At 43.6% G+C, this 18,088-nt stretch overlaps 1 protein-coding gene across 1 annotated transcript in view; it reads left to right on the forward strand.

Annotated features, from left to right (window-relative positions):
- KIRREL1 (kirre like nephrin family adhesion molecule 1) overlaps positions 1–18,088 on the forward strand; it is a 362,998-nt gene that overhangs the window by 308,449 nt on the left and 36,461 nt on the right. The window contains exons 6-7 of the mRNA XM_068253518.1: positions 11,536–11,641; positions 14,881–15,029. Of these exons, the coding sequence (XP_068109619.1) occupies positions 11,536–11,641; positions 14,881–15,029 (255 nt within the window). The remainder of the gene's footprint in view (positions 1–11,535; positions 11,642–14,880; positions 15,030–18,088) is intronic.

Consider the following 18,088-nt stretch of genomic DNA (forward strand, 5'->3'; position numbering starts at 1 on the left):
CCACATTTAAATTAGTGTTTGGAATTTGGCTTTAAAGTGGGAGTCCAGCATCTTTAAAACAAATGGCTTTCTAATACGTTGATTGGCCCAATCAGCTGCCTGTCAAGTGACAGGCAGCCTCTTAGGCCAATCAAAGCCCCAGGATCACGTCCTAGAAAGCCAATGGACCCGCCGGGGCTCAGAGTGGAGCGGCCGTTAGTTACAAGGAGCGCACCTAAGTTATCAGCACACACTACGCTGCACTACCGCAGCATAGCACTGAGCTCGTGCTCCTCTCAAGCCCATAATCTCTACAGTTTATGTTGTAGTTTCAACTTCCAGCTACTCATCAAATGAAACCAATTTGCCTGGACTTGTGTTTTTCAGGATTCCTGAGCATGAGCTGATTAAATGTTCGGTTTAAGCAGTAGATTTTGCCTATGATATTTCTGACTCCCCAATCTGTAGAAACTGTTAATAGGCTGGCTCTTGTCTAATTCTTATCATTTACATCTGGAAGTGCATTATTGGATTTACTGACTCTTAAACAATCCTCGTAATGGTTACCTAGTGAAGTCATCACATTAATATTCATCAGGGGCTCGTTGGCAATAATGGAAATAGATAATGGACGGCGCCAAGGGTTCCGCCATTAGCATTTTCCTACTTGATTAAGAAAGCTAAGTAAATTTGTTAAGTTATAGGAGGGTAAAACACATCTTATCGTAATACAAGAGCCAGAAAGTGCTGAACATCTGATAACAGAGCCAGCAATAACTCTCCAGCAGAACAGAGTGTCCAGGCTCCCTCCTCCCCTCAGCAGCCATCTCCATCGATTGCCTCTGGACCCTGATTATCAGCTAGCGCTGCATGTGTCACTAACTGTCTCTGGGTGATTAGGTGGCACAGAAACGGAACAAGGCTGCAGCACAAGATGGCCACCTCTGCTTGCTGAGGGATTTACTAAAGGAGAAGAGCAGCAGAGAGCAGTGCACTTATACTCTCGGATTTAATCGATCCAATCGAATTCGATTGATCGCACGTGGAATTGTATCGTGTAGATGGGGCTTAAAGAGACACTGAAGCGAAAAAAAATATATGATATAATGAATTGGTTGTGTACTATGAATAATTACTAGAAGATTAGCAGCAAAGAAAATATTCTCATATTTTTATTTTCAGGTATATAGTGTTTTTTCTAACATTGCATCACTCTATAATATGTGCAGATTACACAACACTCAGCATTCAAAATGATTCTTTCAGAGCAGTCTGTGAAGTAATGAACTCTCCTCTAGCAGAGGAAAGTAAACAGTTCAATTACAGTTGAGATAATAAAAGTCAGATAACAGCCCTCTTCACGACTAATGCTGGGAATACACGGTTCGTTTTTGCCTTCGTTTAAACCTTCGATTCGTTCGGTAAACGAATCGAGTGTTGAAAACGTATGTGAAAATAGTCATAATCTCATTATAGTTTCGATTAATAGACCCCAAAAACGAACGACTAGTGATCGAACATGTTTGATATTATCTCTCTTTATCCATCTAATCGAGCCATTGGTAGGCTTGATGGCTGTTCAGATCGATTATATATTCGTTTATGCTAGTCCGTCCCTGTAAAAAGGGATTTTCGTTTCGTTTCTTTGCAGCCTTCGATCATTGGAAAAACGAAACCATCAGAATCGGAAAAAAAAACTAAACCGTGGGTGGTGATATTAACCGTATGACTGATTATTTCGGGATCGAAAAGGACAAAAGGCACAATCGAAACGAAGGTTTAAACGAAGGCAAAAACGAACCGTGTATTCCCAGCATAAGTTAGTCGGAGAGCTTAATGGCTTGTTTGCATAGAGATAACAACTGGAGTTTCTCAACTCTTCCTGTACTGGAAACAATTACACTGATGTATCTGATCTTAATGTTTTTTTTCTTAGCTGTGCTACACATACAAATGATAATATCATCATTTTTTTTTCGCTTCAGTGTCTCTTTAAGACCCACCTTTTCAAAACTGCACGACTCCCTCCCCAATTCCCTTTCCTATTGTATCCTATACTCCCCTCCTTGTAGAATGTACATTTGGCAGGATCCCCCTCTTTACCAATTTATACTTTGTACCTCTTTTCTCTGTAAGGTTGTAATTTGTACCTACCTGTGAGCTATTGTATAGCACTGTGCAATACATGGCAATTACAGCCTTCATTCATATTACGATTTAAACTAACAACATCCTTTTGCCAAGAAGCAGCATGTTTTAGTAGTAGCACCTTTCTCTGGAAGAGAATATTGTCATCTGTTACATGTAAACAATAAATGTAGAGTTATGGAGTATAAGTATATGCATGGAGCTTATCACTGAGGCTATAACTACAGCCCAACCCAATATGGTTGCCCCTGTTACAGAGAATGAATAGCAGAGGAGCTTTAAGTGATTTAAACAAGTTCTTATTACTGTTTTCAATACACCTTCTGTATCAAATCCCTCCCACTGTGTGGCAACATAATGTTAATCTCAACTTGCCTGGAGCTTCATCATGGACTCCAGTCCCTCCACCCAAACCAAAAATCTCACAGTCTGCTATTCAGCCACATTTAAATTAGTGTTTGGAATTTGTCTTTAAAGTGGAAATACCCAGGGTATCCAAGTCCCTACAGCCTACTATAATCATAGTATTTGAGAGAAGAGGCTGAGTACTGGAAACAGGCCCAATGGGCTCGATTCACAAAGCGGTGCTAACCCAGTTAGAGACTTTAGGCGTGATAACCATTGCACCACGCTGGTGAAAAGCCAGTTTAGGCGTGATAAGTTTAGGCGCGATAAGTTTAGGCATGATAAGTTTAGAAAAGTTTAGATCGCGCGCAAAGTCCCGCTCACAAAGCAGTGCCATTAAACTCTATGCGAAGTGCACCAGACTTTGCTAGCGCAAAACTTTTGATCAGCTGTGCACTGCGGTGCTAACCCAGTTGGTGCTTAAACTTATCACGCCTAAACTTATCACACCTAAACTTATCATGCCTAAACTTATCACACCTAAACTTATCATGCCTAAACTTATCACACCTAAACTTATCATGCCTAAACTGAGTTTAGGCGTGATAAAGGGCTTTTCACCAGCATGCTAACTGTTAGCACCGCTTTGTGAATCAGGCCCTATGTCTTCTGTTTTCTGTGCACTGTTTACATAATGATCATAATCATCCCACCTCTTACTGAATTCGATTACAAATATAATGTAGAGCCACTCATGAGGTTTTCATTCATGTTTACATCCTACCTTCATTTGTGTGTGCTACTAAACAGTACAGCCATAATTCACACACATTTCTCACTGTGTGTATTTTAGTTAATCTGACTGAAGGCAGTAAATTCTTTCTGTTCTGTCTCCCAGGCGCGGAGCTAGGGGGGTCGGGGTAGGACAAGTGCCCCGGGGCGCCTCGTCCCCAAGGGCGCCCAGCTGCGCTTCGGGTTTTTTTTTTTAGTTTGTTTTATTTTGCGGGTGAGGGGAGCAGCGCAGAGAAGAGGGAGAGCTGTGCGGACGGTGGGGAAGGGGGGCCATCTCCCCCTCCTTCCCTCACCTTAGGTGCTCTCCCTCCCTCGCTGTCCCCTCCAATGTCCGGGTGGCTGGCAGCGGCGGGCGGAACTCACCTCCGTCTCGCTCCAGCGCCGGCCGGAAGTTCGGGTGCGCAGCCGCTGCTCTGGTCTGGATCAGACCAGAGTAGCGGCAGATCCATCCGGCGCTGTGAGAGACGGAGGTGAGTTCCGCCCGCCGCTGCCAGCCACCCGGACATTGGAGGGGAGAGCGAGGAAGGGAGACCAGCTCTTCCTCTTCTCTGCGCTGCTCCCCTCCTCCGGGGAGGGGGACGCCTGACCTGGCTACCTACTCTGGGCACATATACCCCTGCCTACATATATTGGGCACATATACCCCTAATTACATATACTGGGCATATACCCCTGGCTACCTACTCTGGGCACATATACCCCTGGCTACCTACTCTGGGCATATATACCCCTGGCTACATATATTGGGCACATATACCCCTAACTACATATACTGGGCATATACCCCTGGCAACATATATTGGGTACATATACCCCTAACTACATATACTGGGCATATACCCCTGGCTACATATATTGGGCACATATACCCCTAACTACATATACTGGGCATATACCCCTGGCTACATATATTGGACACATATACCCCTAACTACATATACTGGGCATATACCCCTGGCTACATATATTGGGCACATATACCCCTAACTACATATACTGGGCATATACCCCTGGCTACATATATTGGGCACATATACCCCTAACTACATATACTGGGCATATACCACTGGCTACCTACTCTGGGCACATATACCTCTGCCTACATATATTGGGCACATATACCCCTAACTACATATACTGGGCATATACCCCTGGCTACATATATTGGGCACATATACCCCTAACTACATATACTGGGCATATACCCCTGGCTACCTACTCTGGGCACATATACCTCTGCCTACATATATTGGGCACATATACCCCTAACTACATATACTGGGCATATACCCCTGGCTACCTACTCTGGGCACATATACCCCTGGCTACCTACTCTGGGCACATATACCCCTGACTACATATATTTGGCACATATACCCCTAACTACATATACTGGGCATATACTCCTGGCTATCTACTCTGGGCACATATACCCCTGGCTACCTACTCTGGGCACATATACCCCTGCCTACATATACTGGGCACATATACCCCTAACTACATATACTGGGTACATATACCCCTGGCTACATATACTGGGCATATATACCCCTGGCTACATATACTGGGCACATATACCCCTGGCTACATATACTGGGCATATATACCCCTGGCTACATATACTGGGCACATATACCCCTGGCTACATATACTGGGCATATATACCCCTGGCTACATATACTGGGCACATATACCCCTGACTATATATACTGGGCACATATTATACCCCTGACTACATATATTGGGCACATATAACCCTGACTACATATACTGGGCACATATACCCCTGGCTACATATACTGGGCACATATGCCCCTGGCTATATATACTGGGCACATATACCCCTGACTATATATACTGGACACATATACCCCTGGCTACATATACTGGGCACATATACCTCTGGCTACATATACTGGGGACACATACCCCTGCCTACATATACTGGGCACATATACCCCTGGCTACCTGTTCTGTGGACATCTCTACCCCTGGCTACCTGTTCTGGGGACATCTATACTGCTGGCCACCTATTCTGGGGACACCTATAGACCCGGGGCTACCTATTTTTGGGGAAGCACTGCTGTCAGATTGAGTGTATTTTGGGGAACTGCTGCCAGGTGAGAGGTGTCTACCATATTAAGGGGGCATTCTGCCTATTTATGTGAAATGCTGTCTATTTATGTGCCTCATGACTGCTGAATTTGTCTTGCTGGGGGCCTCATGGTTACTGAATTTGTCTTGTTGGGGGCCTCATGATTTGTTGGGGGCCTCAAGATCGCTGAATTTGTCTTGTTAGGGGCCTCATGATTGCTGAATTTGTCTTGTTGGGGGCCTCAGGATTGCTAAATTTGTCTTGTTGGGGGCCTCATGATTGCTGAGTTGGTCATATTGGGGGCCTCATGTTTGCTCATGATTGCGGAATTTGTCTTGATGGGGGGGGGGGGGGGGCTCATGATTGCTGAATTTGTCTTGGAACATGCTGGAAGGTACATACTGAGGGAGGGTGGGTGAGCGTGAGCCTGCTAACCTCCATGTACATTTGAAGGGGCGTGACCAAATGTGGAGCACCCGTAACCACGCCCACATTTGGTCACGACCCTTCACCTTAGGGGGCGCATTAATAGTCTTTGTCCCCGGGCGCTGAAAACCCTAGCTACGCCTCTGCTGTCTCCAACCACTACTGATGTCCAGACACTAAAAATGCTCTTGTGTCTTCAAAACCTATTCCCTCAACTGCTATTCCAACAGCATAGACCTCCAGAGCTGCAGGTAGTGATTTACACAACTGCCTGCCATTGCAGTCTGAACAGCATACTTGTGCTTTTGAGCCAAGCAGTCACCATACTCACAGATCCTGCTATGATTTCCTTCAGATGGACTGCTGCAGGTTACATGACCACATTTATTTTTAACAAGAGAATTCTTAGCACCCTAAGTCTTGTTTCACACAAAAAGTTAGCATTTGGGTATTCTGTTGGCTGAGTTATCAGATGGTATATTTAGATATGTCCCTTGGGATGGGCTTAAATGCATAAGCTCCTTGTTAAATTAATACTAATGCACCATCCATTTGCAAATTAGATCATTTTGAACAGACTGAGGTTGTTATGATGATGTGACCATAGAAAGTTTGAGCTGTCCATAATTTCTGGCAGCTGTCTGTGGCGAAATAAGTAAACAGATAAATATTGGCAGAGCAGCTGAGATCTGACCAGCGTAAGATGTCTGGAGGCATTGATACAAATAGCTTTTCTCAGCTACCCTCTCGGCCTGTCTCTGGCAGTCTCGGGTGGCTCAGTGTCTCTCTCCATAATGTATACTGGCAGTTGTGCGCAGCTCTATTTGCATAGATGTACGGCTGTGTGACTTAAAAGACAATTTAGTTAATAGCATTTACCTAACCTAGGCTTATTTCCCATGCAAGGCAGCCGGTATGCCGAGTGAATGCAGATGAGGAGGGAAGACGATACATCTCCTTGATAGTGATTTAAGAGATCTCCTGCTATTTATTACCAGTAGATAGGAGGACTGGGGGAAGGGGGGTGAAGCGGTTGAGGGGAACGACTACAATTGCGCCTATCGTCTTCCAGAGCAAGCCTCTCATGCCTTTCTCCGTATAGATTTACAGCTCCAGATATGTGTACATCTCATGTATGTGACAGCTCCATTGCAAGGGGAGCACTGCCATTGTTTGTTAAATCAGCGAGATCTTTATTTCTGAAAGTGTCATGCTGGCTGAGTCTCTAAATCAACTAGCGATGAAGCCTTATGAATTATGCCGGGGATACACTTGTTTTTCAGACCTGGCAGACTTCCTATGACAGCTGTTAAAGGGTCCCTACAACCAAAACTCGTATTTTGGTTTTAAAATACTCCTGAACTGAGACCCCCAAAATGAAGGAGGCCCGTAGTGGACTAGATTACTTCCTCCAGAGTGTGCTAGCGCTGCTTATTGTTCTTGGGGCCCCCTCTGTTCCCTATCTTCTGTCCTCTTCATATTCAACGGGATCTCCAGTCGAATAATAAATCATGCAGTTCAGAACTGTAATAATAAATCCACCAAGCAGCACTGCACAAATGTGAACTGTGCAGGCACAGCTCTGAACTGCATAAACACAGCAAAAGCAAGCACTCGTTCACAGGCGCTCACTCACTGCGCAGGCACAGTTCTGAACTGCATGAGCGCAGCAAAAGCAAGCACTCGTTCACGGACGCTTGCTCACCGCGCACGCACAGTTCTGAACTGCATGAGCGCAGCAAAAGCAAGCACTCGTTCACAGGCGCTCACTTACTGCGCAGGCACAGTTCTGAACTGCATGAGCGCAGCAAAAGCAAGCACTCGTTCACGGATGCTTGCTCACTGCACACGCACAGTTCTGAACTGCATGAGTGCAGCAAAAGCAAGCGCTCGTTCACGGATGCTTGCTCACTGCGCACGCACAGTTCTGAACTGCATGAGTGCAGCAAAAGCAAGCGCTCGTTCACGGGCACTCTCTCACTGTGCACGCACAGTTCTGAACTGCATGAACACAGCAAAAGCAAGCACTCCTTCACTGGCACACTCTAATTGTGCAGGCACAGTTCTGAACTGCATGAGCGCAGCAAAAGCAAGCACTCCTTCACGGGCATTCTCTCACTGTGCAGGCACAGTTCTGTACTGCATGAGCGCAGCAAAAGCAAGCGCTCCTTCACGGGCACTCTCTCACTGTGCAGGCACAGTTCTGTACTGCATGAGCGCAGCAAAAGCAAGCGCTCCTTCACGGGCACTCTCTCACTGTGCAGGCACAGTTCTGAACTGCATGAGCGCAGCAAAAGCAAGCACTCCTTCACGGGCACTCTCTCACTCTGCAGGTACACTTCTGAACTGCATGAACACAGCAAAAGCAAGCGCTCCTTCACGGGCACTCTCTCACTGTGCAGGCACAGTTCTGAACTGCATGAGCGCAGCAAAAGCAAGCCCCTGATGAGTCATAGGACGAAACTAGTTGGGCGTGGCCTAAGGAGCGAGGGACGCTGAAAGAGCTCAACAGGATTTTATTTGTGCATTTGTTTCTACGAAATTGTAAGTGCACTACGTTTTAACTATTTTAATAAAAGAAGATTTTACACTATGTCTGGCCCTGTTTGAGTCCTAGGAGCGCTGCCAATAAGGGAACAAGCCTGATGTCATCTGCAAAGTGATTATTGCTGGTCTATGCTGGGTCAGCCAGGTCGTGCGGTGAGAGGCTTTATTGATTATTCGGTGGTGGAGCACTGGGTGCTGATGTAAAAACTGGGAGCACTGGTGCAATAGAGTCTACCTGAACCATACAGTATCACACTATTGGAGTGTTTTTTTTCTGTCTCTTATGGTTGGAGTAAGTGGGTGAAGGAAAGCACGCTGGCATATCAAGGAAGTACTGGCTGGGCCAGAAGCGTTGTTGGCTGATCCTGAGAAGGGCAGCTGTCATTTCTGGTTAGCGTATACTATAATCATATAGTTCAGGAAGTGTGACGTTCATTTATCCTTAAGAAATTTGGAAGACTTTTATCACACTATAAACAAAGGACATTATCAGGAAACAGCTATTATAACCTTTGCCTGTTCTTTTATCATGTTTTATGTAAAGTTCTGAGCACTTTATCTGTGGCTTTCTGTAGAGCGCCCTGTTTATCTTAGACAAAAGCAAGCACTCCTTCACAGGCACTCTCTCACTGTGCAGGCACAGTTCTGTACTGCATGAGCGCAGCAAAAGCAAGTGCTCGTTTACGGGCACTCTCTCACTGTGCAGGCACAGTTCTGAACTGCATTAACGCAGCAAAAGCGAGCGCTCCTTCACAGGCACTCTCTCACTGTGCAGGCTCAGTTCTGAACTGCATTAACGCAGCAAAAGCAAGCGCTCCTTCACAGGCACTCTCTCACTGTGCAGGCTCACGTCTTCTGAACTGCATTAACGCAGCAAAAGCAAGCACTCCTTCACAGGCACTCTCTCACTGTGCAGGCTCAGGTCTTCTGAACTAAATTAACGCAGCAAAAGCAAGCGCTCCTTCACATGCACTCTCTCACTGTGCAGGTTCAGTTCTTCTGAACTGCATTAACGCAGCAAAAGCAAGCGCTCCTTCACAGGCACTCTCTCACTGTGTAGGCTCAGTTCTGAACTGCATTAACGCAGCAAAAGCAAGCGCTCCTTCATGGGCACTCTCTTTTACTGCACAAGCGCAGCTCCTGCCAATTCATAATCACTCTGCACTGCTCAGAGGAACTACCAGGCGGCTGCGGAGATAAGAGGGCCAGGGATGGGGAACAGGGGGGACCCCAAAGACAGCGAGCAGCACCAGCAGACTCTGGAGGAGGTAATCTAGCCCACCATGGGCTTCAGGCAACAGGTTTTTTCACCAATTCAGGTGTACTTTAAATTTAAGGTCCAGATATAAATTGTGTTTTGTATATTGTGGGGTTTTTAAGAACCTGTGAGGTTTTTATTGTTGTTTGTGACGTAAACTGGAGAGATATTTCCTTTTTCTAAAGGCCCTTTTTACTAACACAACACTTGTCAGTCTGGGGTACTGCCTGTACTTTCTTTCAACTGCAGGGCCAAACTACCTAAAGCATATTGTTGACTGCTCAATAGCGATTACTGGATGTGGCCAAAATTTACTTTTTTCAATTTTTCATACTATCAGCCCCCTTATTCTTCACCTTCAGTAATAGTATAATGCTTTCAATGTGCATCCTCTTCATGAGCCTTCATTAAAACCTGAGTTGAGGTACAATATATTTGCACTTACTAGAAATGCAATTAAAAAAAAAATTGCATTTAAAATTATATTGCAAGTAACATGTGGTTTCGTAATATAAAATTAAAACTAGGATATCACCAGACATGCTACAGCTGTGCCCCACACCACCACCTGCAATTATAGATTGTAACAGACCCTGACATAAGACAGAGATGTTTTGCAAAGGGGGATTTCTACCATTTCACCCCCTGTAAAGTTTCCCTCAATGCAAAGAACCATGTGAATTACTCTGATGGTGGATCTTCATGCCCATCAGCCTGTCTGTTCCGCCAATACCAGCCACATCGCTGACTCTGTCCTATCAAGGTATCTTCCCACATCTAGCAGTCAGAGCTGTGGATAATGATGCTAATACTATTAATAATGCTAACATTTGTATAGTGCTTTTCTCCTGTTCCATTCCATTCTACAAATAATTTATTTATAGTTTGATTGTGAAAAAACACTGGTCCAGGATGACAAAAACACCTGAAGTCTTGTGGTTTTTGCTTTCGTTGCATGCCGTTATTCACTTTAAAGGGAATCTGAAGCAAGAGGTACCGTATATGGAGGCTGCCATATTTATTTCCTTTTAAACAATACCAGTTGCCTGGCAATCCTGCTGATGGTTCTGTTACAGTTACACACCTGAAACAAGCATGCAGCTAATCTTATCAGATTTTTGTCAAAAACATCTGAGGCTTGATTCACAAAGCGGTGCTAACTGTTAGCACGCCTGTGAAAAGCCCCCTAGCGTGTCTAAAAGAGCTTTTCGCATGCTAATTTGCACGCAAAGTTATGTGCGCAAAGTTTTGCGCTCGCACTTCACAGAGCGCAGGGCGCTCCGCGCAAAGTGCCCATTAAAGCCTATGGGACTTAGCGCACAGAAAGGACTTAGCGCACGAACTGATTGATAAATCCGGTGCTAACCTACTTAGCACCCTGGTTAGCACGTCTAAAGACTTTAGACGTGCTAAGTAGGTTAGCACCGCTTTGTGAATCAAGCCCCAGATCTGCATGCTTGTCCAGGGTCTATGGCTAAATGTATTAGTGGCAGAGGATCACAGCCAGGCAACTGGTATTGTTTAAGTTTGAAAAAATACGTCAGCCTCCATGGCCCTCTCGCTTCAGAGTCCCATTAAGAAAAAACTCAAAAGGGAAAGTATAATGTAGTAAAACAAAAATCATGGAGAATTCCCCCACCAGCTTCTGTGGGATTAGGAAGGAGGTTTTACCATGTGATGTGAAATCGGTTGGTTAGTTAGTTAGTTGGTTTTCTATGCGCTTTTTTGGGGAGGGGGGGGGGGGGGTCTTCGAGGTGCTGAAGCTGGTGGGCATGCACATGTTTTACCAATCAGAAATCATATTTCCTTAACTGACCAAAGTAAAAAAAGAGTTTAATGGCAAGAGCTTTACATTGTTGTGGCTTTTTGTACGTTTACCGACTCAACAATACACTTTTATTACACTTTAATCTTTGTATATTGCTTTCCTTTTTTCTTATTTTAGATCCCCCAACGGTGACCTTATCCATCCATCCACAGACTGTGTTGGAAGGGGAGAGGGTTCGCTTTTCCTGCATGGCCACTGCTAATCCAACCATTAAAGGCTACAGGTCAGTAGATTCACCAATTTTTTTGCCTTATCAATTTTATAGCACAGCATTTGGTAATTTACCGGTAATCAGTTTCCCATAAGGTAAATAAGCAAATAGCCAATCTTCATTCCAGTTCAAACCTATTTTTATGGGCCATGCAGTGAGGAGATGTGGCCAAGTCTATAAATTGAAAAGCTGTCATTTGAACAGAAAAGCCTAATGTAGACAGACCTCATCCAGAGACTCATCATGCATCAAGAAGACTTCAACATGAGGAGAAGGCTTCTATCAACAAGATAGGAGCCACACTGTAGTTAAGGCTGCTGTTGAAGATGGCAGCCTTAGAGAAGTACTCAGAAGACTTCAGGATAAATATTCTAAACTCCGTATTTTTATTGACTCTTACATTTTGCACACTGGACTAATGTGTACGGAGTCAGTGGTCACAGGAGGTCCTCAGCACCCATTAGCAGAAGCGAGAGTGTTTATCTGATCATTCAAAATTTTGTGGAAGTTGAATTGCACCACAAATCCTCATTTTTGTGAACACCGATCTAACCGTGGAATTTACCTATAGAGTTGCCGTGCATACCTGTGGTGGAGACAGAACTCTTGGAATGTAGGGAGTGTTATGCCACCCTCTTGTGGGGATGGGGAACTTGAAGCAGAACGGGAGTCATAATATCTCTCCATTTCAGGCTTGTTGTGTACTATTGGACGTGGGACTTTTTTGAGTAAGTGGGTCCACCACTATATATGTGCCCACTGTGTATACTTTGCAGTAGAAAATAGACCAACCAACTCTCCTTTAAATTAATAGAGAGGATGCCTGTTTTGTACTCAGCAGTGACACTTAGTGGCAGGAGGAGACTTTCAGATCAGCAGGCCCCCAGTGCCTGCAGGTAAGGATAATGTGGTAGGTGCTTTAGTAAATAACTGCAGAGCCCTTGGGTGGTTGACAACAGTTTTCAGAGTCTGAAATCCTGCATGATCTGTGTGACTTTCCTGCCTCCTACCACTTTTAGGACCATAAGTGAGCATTAAAACATTAACAATTCCCACCCTAGATTCACTTTTTTTCTGTGAGTGTGGTAAGCCCACTTAAGTATATAACAAAATGACTGGAGCTCTTTTGTGATAATTTACCATATGAATGTTATACATTAAGTACACATAAGCTGAAAAGCAATCTTGTAGTGGATCATTGTAATGTGAACTGGTGATGAGGTGTAATATTATGCACTCTTAGCACATCTTTAACACTCCCCATTAGGGCTTTCCATAACCTCTGTTGGTCTTCATTTTTTTTTACAGAACTGCAACCATTCCCCACCCACACAGTCCAGGCCTCTAGCACACATCACTTCTGTACATGCTATACTTTTCCTGGTATTAAGACAGCCGGGGACTTCCCCATTGATATCCGCGGGTAGTGATGCTGAGGTGGTATGCTGCATAGTAACAACAAAGCATACTCATTATTCATTACTCAATTACTTATCTTATAAAATGAAAAATATTAATATATGGAGTGTACCATTAATGTGCTATAGAAAGTGTGCTCTGCTTGGGTATGTTAACAGGGGCGTAGCAATAGGGGTTGCAGAGGTAGCTACCGCATCGGGGCCCTTGGACCAGAGGGGCCCTGAAGGGCCCACCCTCAGCTACAGTATTAGCTCTCTATAGGTCCTGTGCTCATAATAATCACTTCTATAGATGCTTTCAATAGTGGTAATCATTAACAAGTTGCTCCCTATGCCTTTCTTGCACCTCTGACACTGTAGTTGCCATTGGCAGGTTTTGGTGCGCCGTATCAATTCTTACGTATAGTGCTTGGGGGGCCCCATTTTAAAACTTGCATCGGGGCCCACAGCTCGTTAGCTACGCCACTGGGTATGTACTGGTTTTGTCTCGGACTCCTGGACTACTGTCTCACCTGATGTCACCTCTACAGTCAGGAGAACGCCCCCTTTTTGTCTCTGTGAGGCTAATGCTATGCAATTGTCTATATTACAATGCTTCCTCTTTCAGAGAGGGAGGCGATGGCCAGAGTGGTCACAAGGGCGTGAGTTCCACTGTATATTAAATTACTTTGGTGCATTTTATTTTGTGTCTAATGTCAAATCAGTAATGTGGAAGGGGTGAGGATTAATGGGCTATTATTTTTACTGTGCCAGAGATGGGATTTAACCCTTTACATTGCAAAGGCCCACTCTAATGCTGGAGGGAGGGATCTATTTTGCTTCCACCGTTACAAGAGCTCGGTAGCAGACTTTACAACAGCGGCGGACGCGGCCTGTCCATTAAACACCTTATCTGAGGAATTTAATGCCTTTTTATTTTACGATCCTGTTTACTGCCAACTGCTTCTGTTTTACACTCATGCATATTTAAACCAAACGGGTGTATTAATGTTTTATTTATTGCTGCCTTCAAGAGTGCCTGTTTTCCTCTGTGTGTTTGTGTAGTGAGGGCAATAAGTAGAGACGGGCTCTGAGGTGGAGGGGAGGGAGAGCCATCCAGTGGGATTCTCTCTACCTTTAAACCAATATTGTACCAACTCTGTTTGAGTTATTCTGTCAGGGTTTGAAGTACTTTTACATGGGTATGGTGACTCACTAACACACTGTAAAAGCCTGGTCATGCACTTATCAAACAGAAAATGAATGCATGTCATGACAGGCACAGCACATGGTGTGTTTGCCAATTCCTAACCTTCACCAGGCTGCCATTCATGGGGTCATTTCTTACCTGCAACATAGCTGGCTGGCTGCTATCAGGATGTATTTACATGTTTTTATATATACCAATGTTTAGTCATTGTTATTAACCTCCCTGGTGTTCTTTGAAAAAAAGTGGCTCAATTAATTTTCATGACATTTTTGCCTGTAACTTACCAAAATGTGTCAAGCAAGGGTCTAGCATAAATTGTGAATATTTATTAATTATTTATTTATTGTATTTATAAAGCGCCAACATATTACGCAGCGCTGGAGTATAGTAAAAGTTTCAAACACAAAATCATGTAAAAAAACCACATTTGTAGTAGATACAAATTTGCATTAGTACATTAGTAATGAAACAGGGACAAAAGAGGTAGAGAGGACTTTGGCTTCTACCTCCTTTAGGTAGTCCTGACTCTCTATGGAAAATAATGGTGGGGAACAGTGAGCAATGACCTTGTCAGTACTAGACCTGTTGTGTTTTTTTTTAACTGAATTTAGTTAGGGTTTAATTTGTTTTGTCTTTTGTTAAAGGTGGGCGAAGGGAGGTGTGATCATTGAGGGAGCCAAGGAGAACACATACGAGACACAAGTGGATTATACCTTTTTCACTGAGCCTGTCTCTTGTGAAGTGCACAATGAAGTCGGGAGCACCAATGTCAGCACGCTGGTGGATGTTCACTGTAAGTTCTGCTTGGGTAACTTTTACTTTGATTAGAGATTATGTATAGGAGACTTGGCACTTAATTAAGCTCAATGTACTAGAATCTGCATATTAGGCTTAATATGGAAAGGGGTTCTACCTGCTAGATACTAGATTTAAAGTGAGCCTAAAGTGAAAATAAACTGATGAGATAAACAATTGTCTCTATTATCCTACTCTTAAAAGGACTTTTTTAGATATCCCCGTTTTATGCTTTGTTAAAAAAAAAATACAAAAATCCTTAAAGAGGAGCTGTTAGGTATAAGGTCTCAGAGAAAATAAACACATATATCAGTAGCTAAAGATTGGCTGTACTTACATTACATACGCATTTCACTGTCCACGTTTGGATTTCACAGAATTTGTATATAGTATATGCAGAGATAGATGCTCCTGACAGCTCATGGCAGGCTCCATGTTTTTCTGTCAAATGTGTCGTCATGTCCTGCCTGCTTCCTGATCACAGAAAAGCTCTTACTTGAACAACACAGTGTGCAGTGAATATTAATGAGCCATGTGGCTAGGAACAATAGCTGACTCCTGCAGTGTACTCTGCCCGGAGATTTATCAGTGCTACGTGCTGGACTGATTACAAGCTGCTGTAACGTCTCATTAGCAGCCGAGGGGAGGGCCCCAGAATGCTTTGCAGTATAGTATGCGGCTTGCGTCCTCTTGGGTCTAACAGCTTTGCTGATAAGCACACATCAAAGGTAACTGAGATTTTTATCTTCACTAATGCCTTTTTGGCTTCCTTCTAAACTGTTTAACACAGGAGAATAGAGGTTTAAATTAGCTTCTGCAGCCTGACAGTTACTCTTTAAATAAGTATTATTTATTGTCTTGTCTCTGGTCAATGACACGGTATTTCTGTGTTCCAGAGAGCTAAAATACATGAACTTTTGACCTTTTTATCTATCCCCTGCAGTTAGAAGCTGTTCTCTGCCTGGTAAGAGTTTTATGGCTGTAATTCCTTATCAGTGAAGTCCCAAGCGGATAGAAACTGTCACTTGCATAGCTGAATGTTAATTCTTTGAGGCAGAAAAAAAAAAGGAATACAGCCTAGTTATTTGTATACTTGGCACTGTACATACACATGCCACATGCCACTTTAGGTACACTTTAATGAAGAACTCTACCCAACATAATTTGATGGCGCATTTGAAGGTCCATGCAGCTATGAGATACATAGAGGCATATTTACAAACCACAGGTAAAATTGCTGTGTGCAGGTATCATATGGCAATTTTACTGGTACTTATATAAGTGATATATAGCGCACATTGGCCCGTATGCAATGCATGTTTTCATGTGAGTTTTCTCCTATGTGATATTTTCACCTCTTCTCAGTATAATGCCTTTTGAGCCACCAGCAAACAAGGAAATACGGTACTCAAAATAATTTTAACCTGACCTTTTCACCTAAATTGTTTCAGTTATAAAGTGTTTAAAGTTATTTTAAAGAGAAGATGAAAAATTACCTCCTAGGAGAAAACTCTGAGAAAAGATGTAATGGGGCCCTGGGCAAGGTAATATATTTGGGGCCCCTTTGTGGTCCTTTTGGTAAGCTGAAATGAAGAGCGGTCAAAGAAAATATCAGGTGGGCCCCTTGACACCCACTAGGCCCAAAGCACCTGCCTAGGTTGCCTGGTGGATGATCTTGCTCTGATTGCTACTACTGTATACCAAGCGTTTGTGAATATTTCCCATAGTCACTTACCTGACATCATACACATCCATGTCCCTGTGTCTCTCTCTGCTGCCCACTGCACTTCCTCTGCAAGAATAAGACACAGCAGATCTATGGCTCCCAGAAGAGCAGAGAAGGGTGAAATAGACGTGTGACATTATGCATTACATTTTCAGAGCAGAATATACGGAGAATGCTTACAGTATGTATCTCATACCTGAATGCAGCTTGGAATGAGGAATGAAGTGCTAAAGGATGCGGCCCACACAAACATCTACATACCCTTTCACAATCTAATACATGACTTTCACGGCATTGTTGAAAAATTGGAATTATTAGTTAACCAAAAAACAGAGAAATTTGTTTACGCTCATCCATCTTGTCATGGTTCCAAAATCTTAACCTTTTAACAGTGAGCCCAGGACACGTGTCTGAACCATTTTACCTCAATGGCCGCATGCAAAGGCTCTTAAAACCGGAACTAAACCTTCTTTAACTTATTTCCTCTCTGCTGTTTATGGAGATGAGCTTCAATTCTGACTTTGCATTTGAGAAATATGGAGGCTGCCAAATTGAGCTCCGAAAAATGCTGCCCAATTAGCTGTAATGCTTAACCTTTAACCCTGGAGCAGAGTTGGAAAGTCAGAACACCGAATCTATGCGCTGACTGCTAGTGGGTGATTGAGAAAGTATTTAAACCAGAGGACTAGTGTAGACAATAACAAATGAATGTATTGGATGGCAAAAGCTCCACATATGCCTGATAAAGTCACATGTAGGTATGTGACAGACATGATGCTCATTAAGAGATGTTTGAGACTCGGGAAGACTTGTAGAGAAATGTTGTGTGTGAGGGGGGGGGGGGGGGGGATACCTGCACAGCACATGAGACCTCACATTCTAACAATATACAAAAATGGGAAGAATAGGTGTCAAGCGCCACAATGACTGTATTGTAATGCTACTTCTTGAAGCCACTCTGCTTCAATTATCTGGAGCAGCCTTGCTGTTTAGTGCAGTTGGTACAATTCATACATCAATACACATTCAGGCTTATTGCCATGACAATAATCCTGTCATTCAGTCATGAAATAAAGAATTGTTTCACTGTGTCGGTTACGAGTGAAGGACATATCCTTGTACGCTGAAAAAGAATTCTTATTGTGTTGTGTGATTGGTGTAATGTTGTAAAACAAAATGTAAAACCACAATTCTCCTTTTCTTGCAAAAATGGGAAGGGACACAATTTGTAGTCAGATGTTTGGAATCCTTGTCGTCGTGCTTTTGTAATAGGATCACTGCATTTCCTGGAATTCTGCTTACCAATTGAGGTAATATTGCAGCGAAGGGGT

Source organism: Hyperolius riggenbachi, chromosome 9 (assembly GCF_040937935.1).
Source record: "Hyperolius riggenbachi isolate aHypRig1 chromosome 9, aHypRig1.pri, whole genome shotgun sequence".
In the NCBI taxonomy this organism is placed as follows: Eukaryota; Metazoa; Chordata; class Amphibia; order Anura; family Hyperoliidae; genus Hyperolius; species Hyperolius riggenbachi.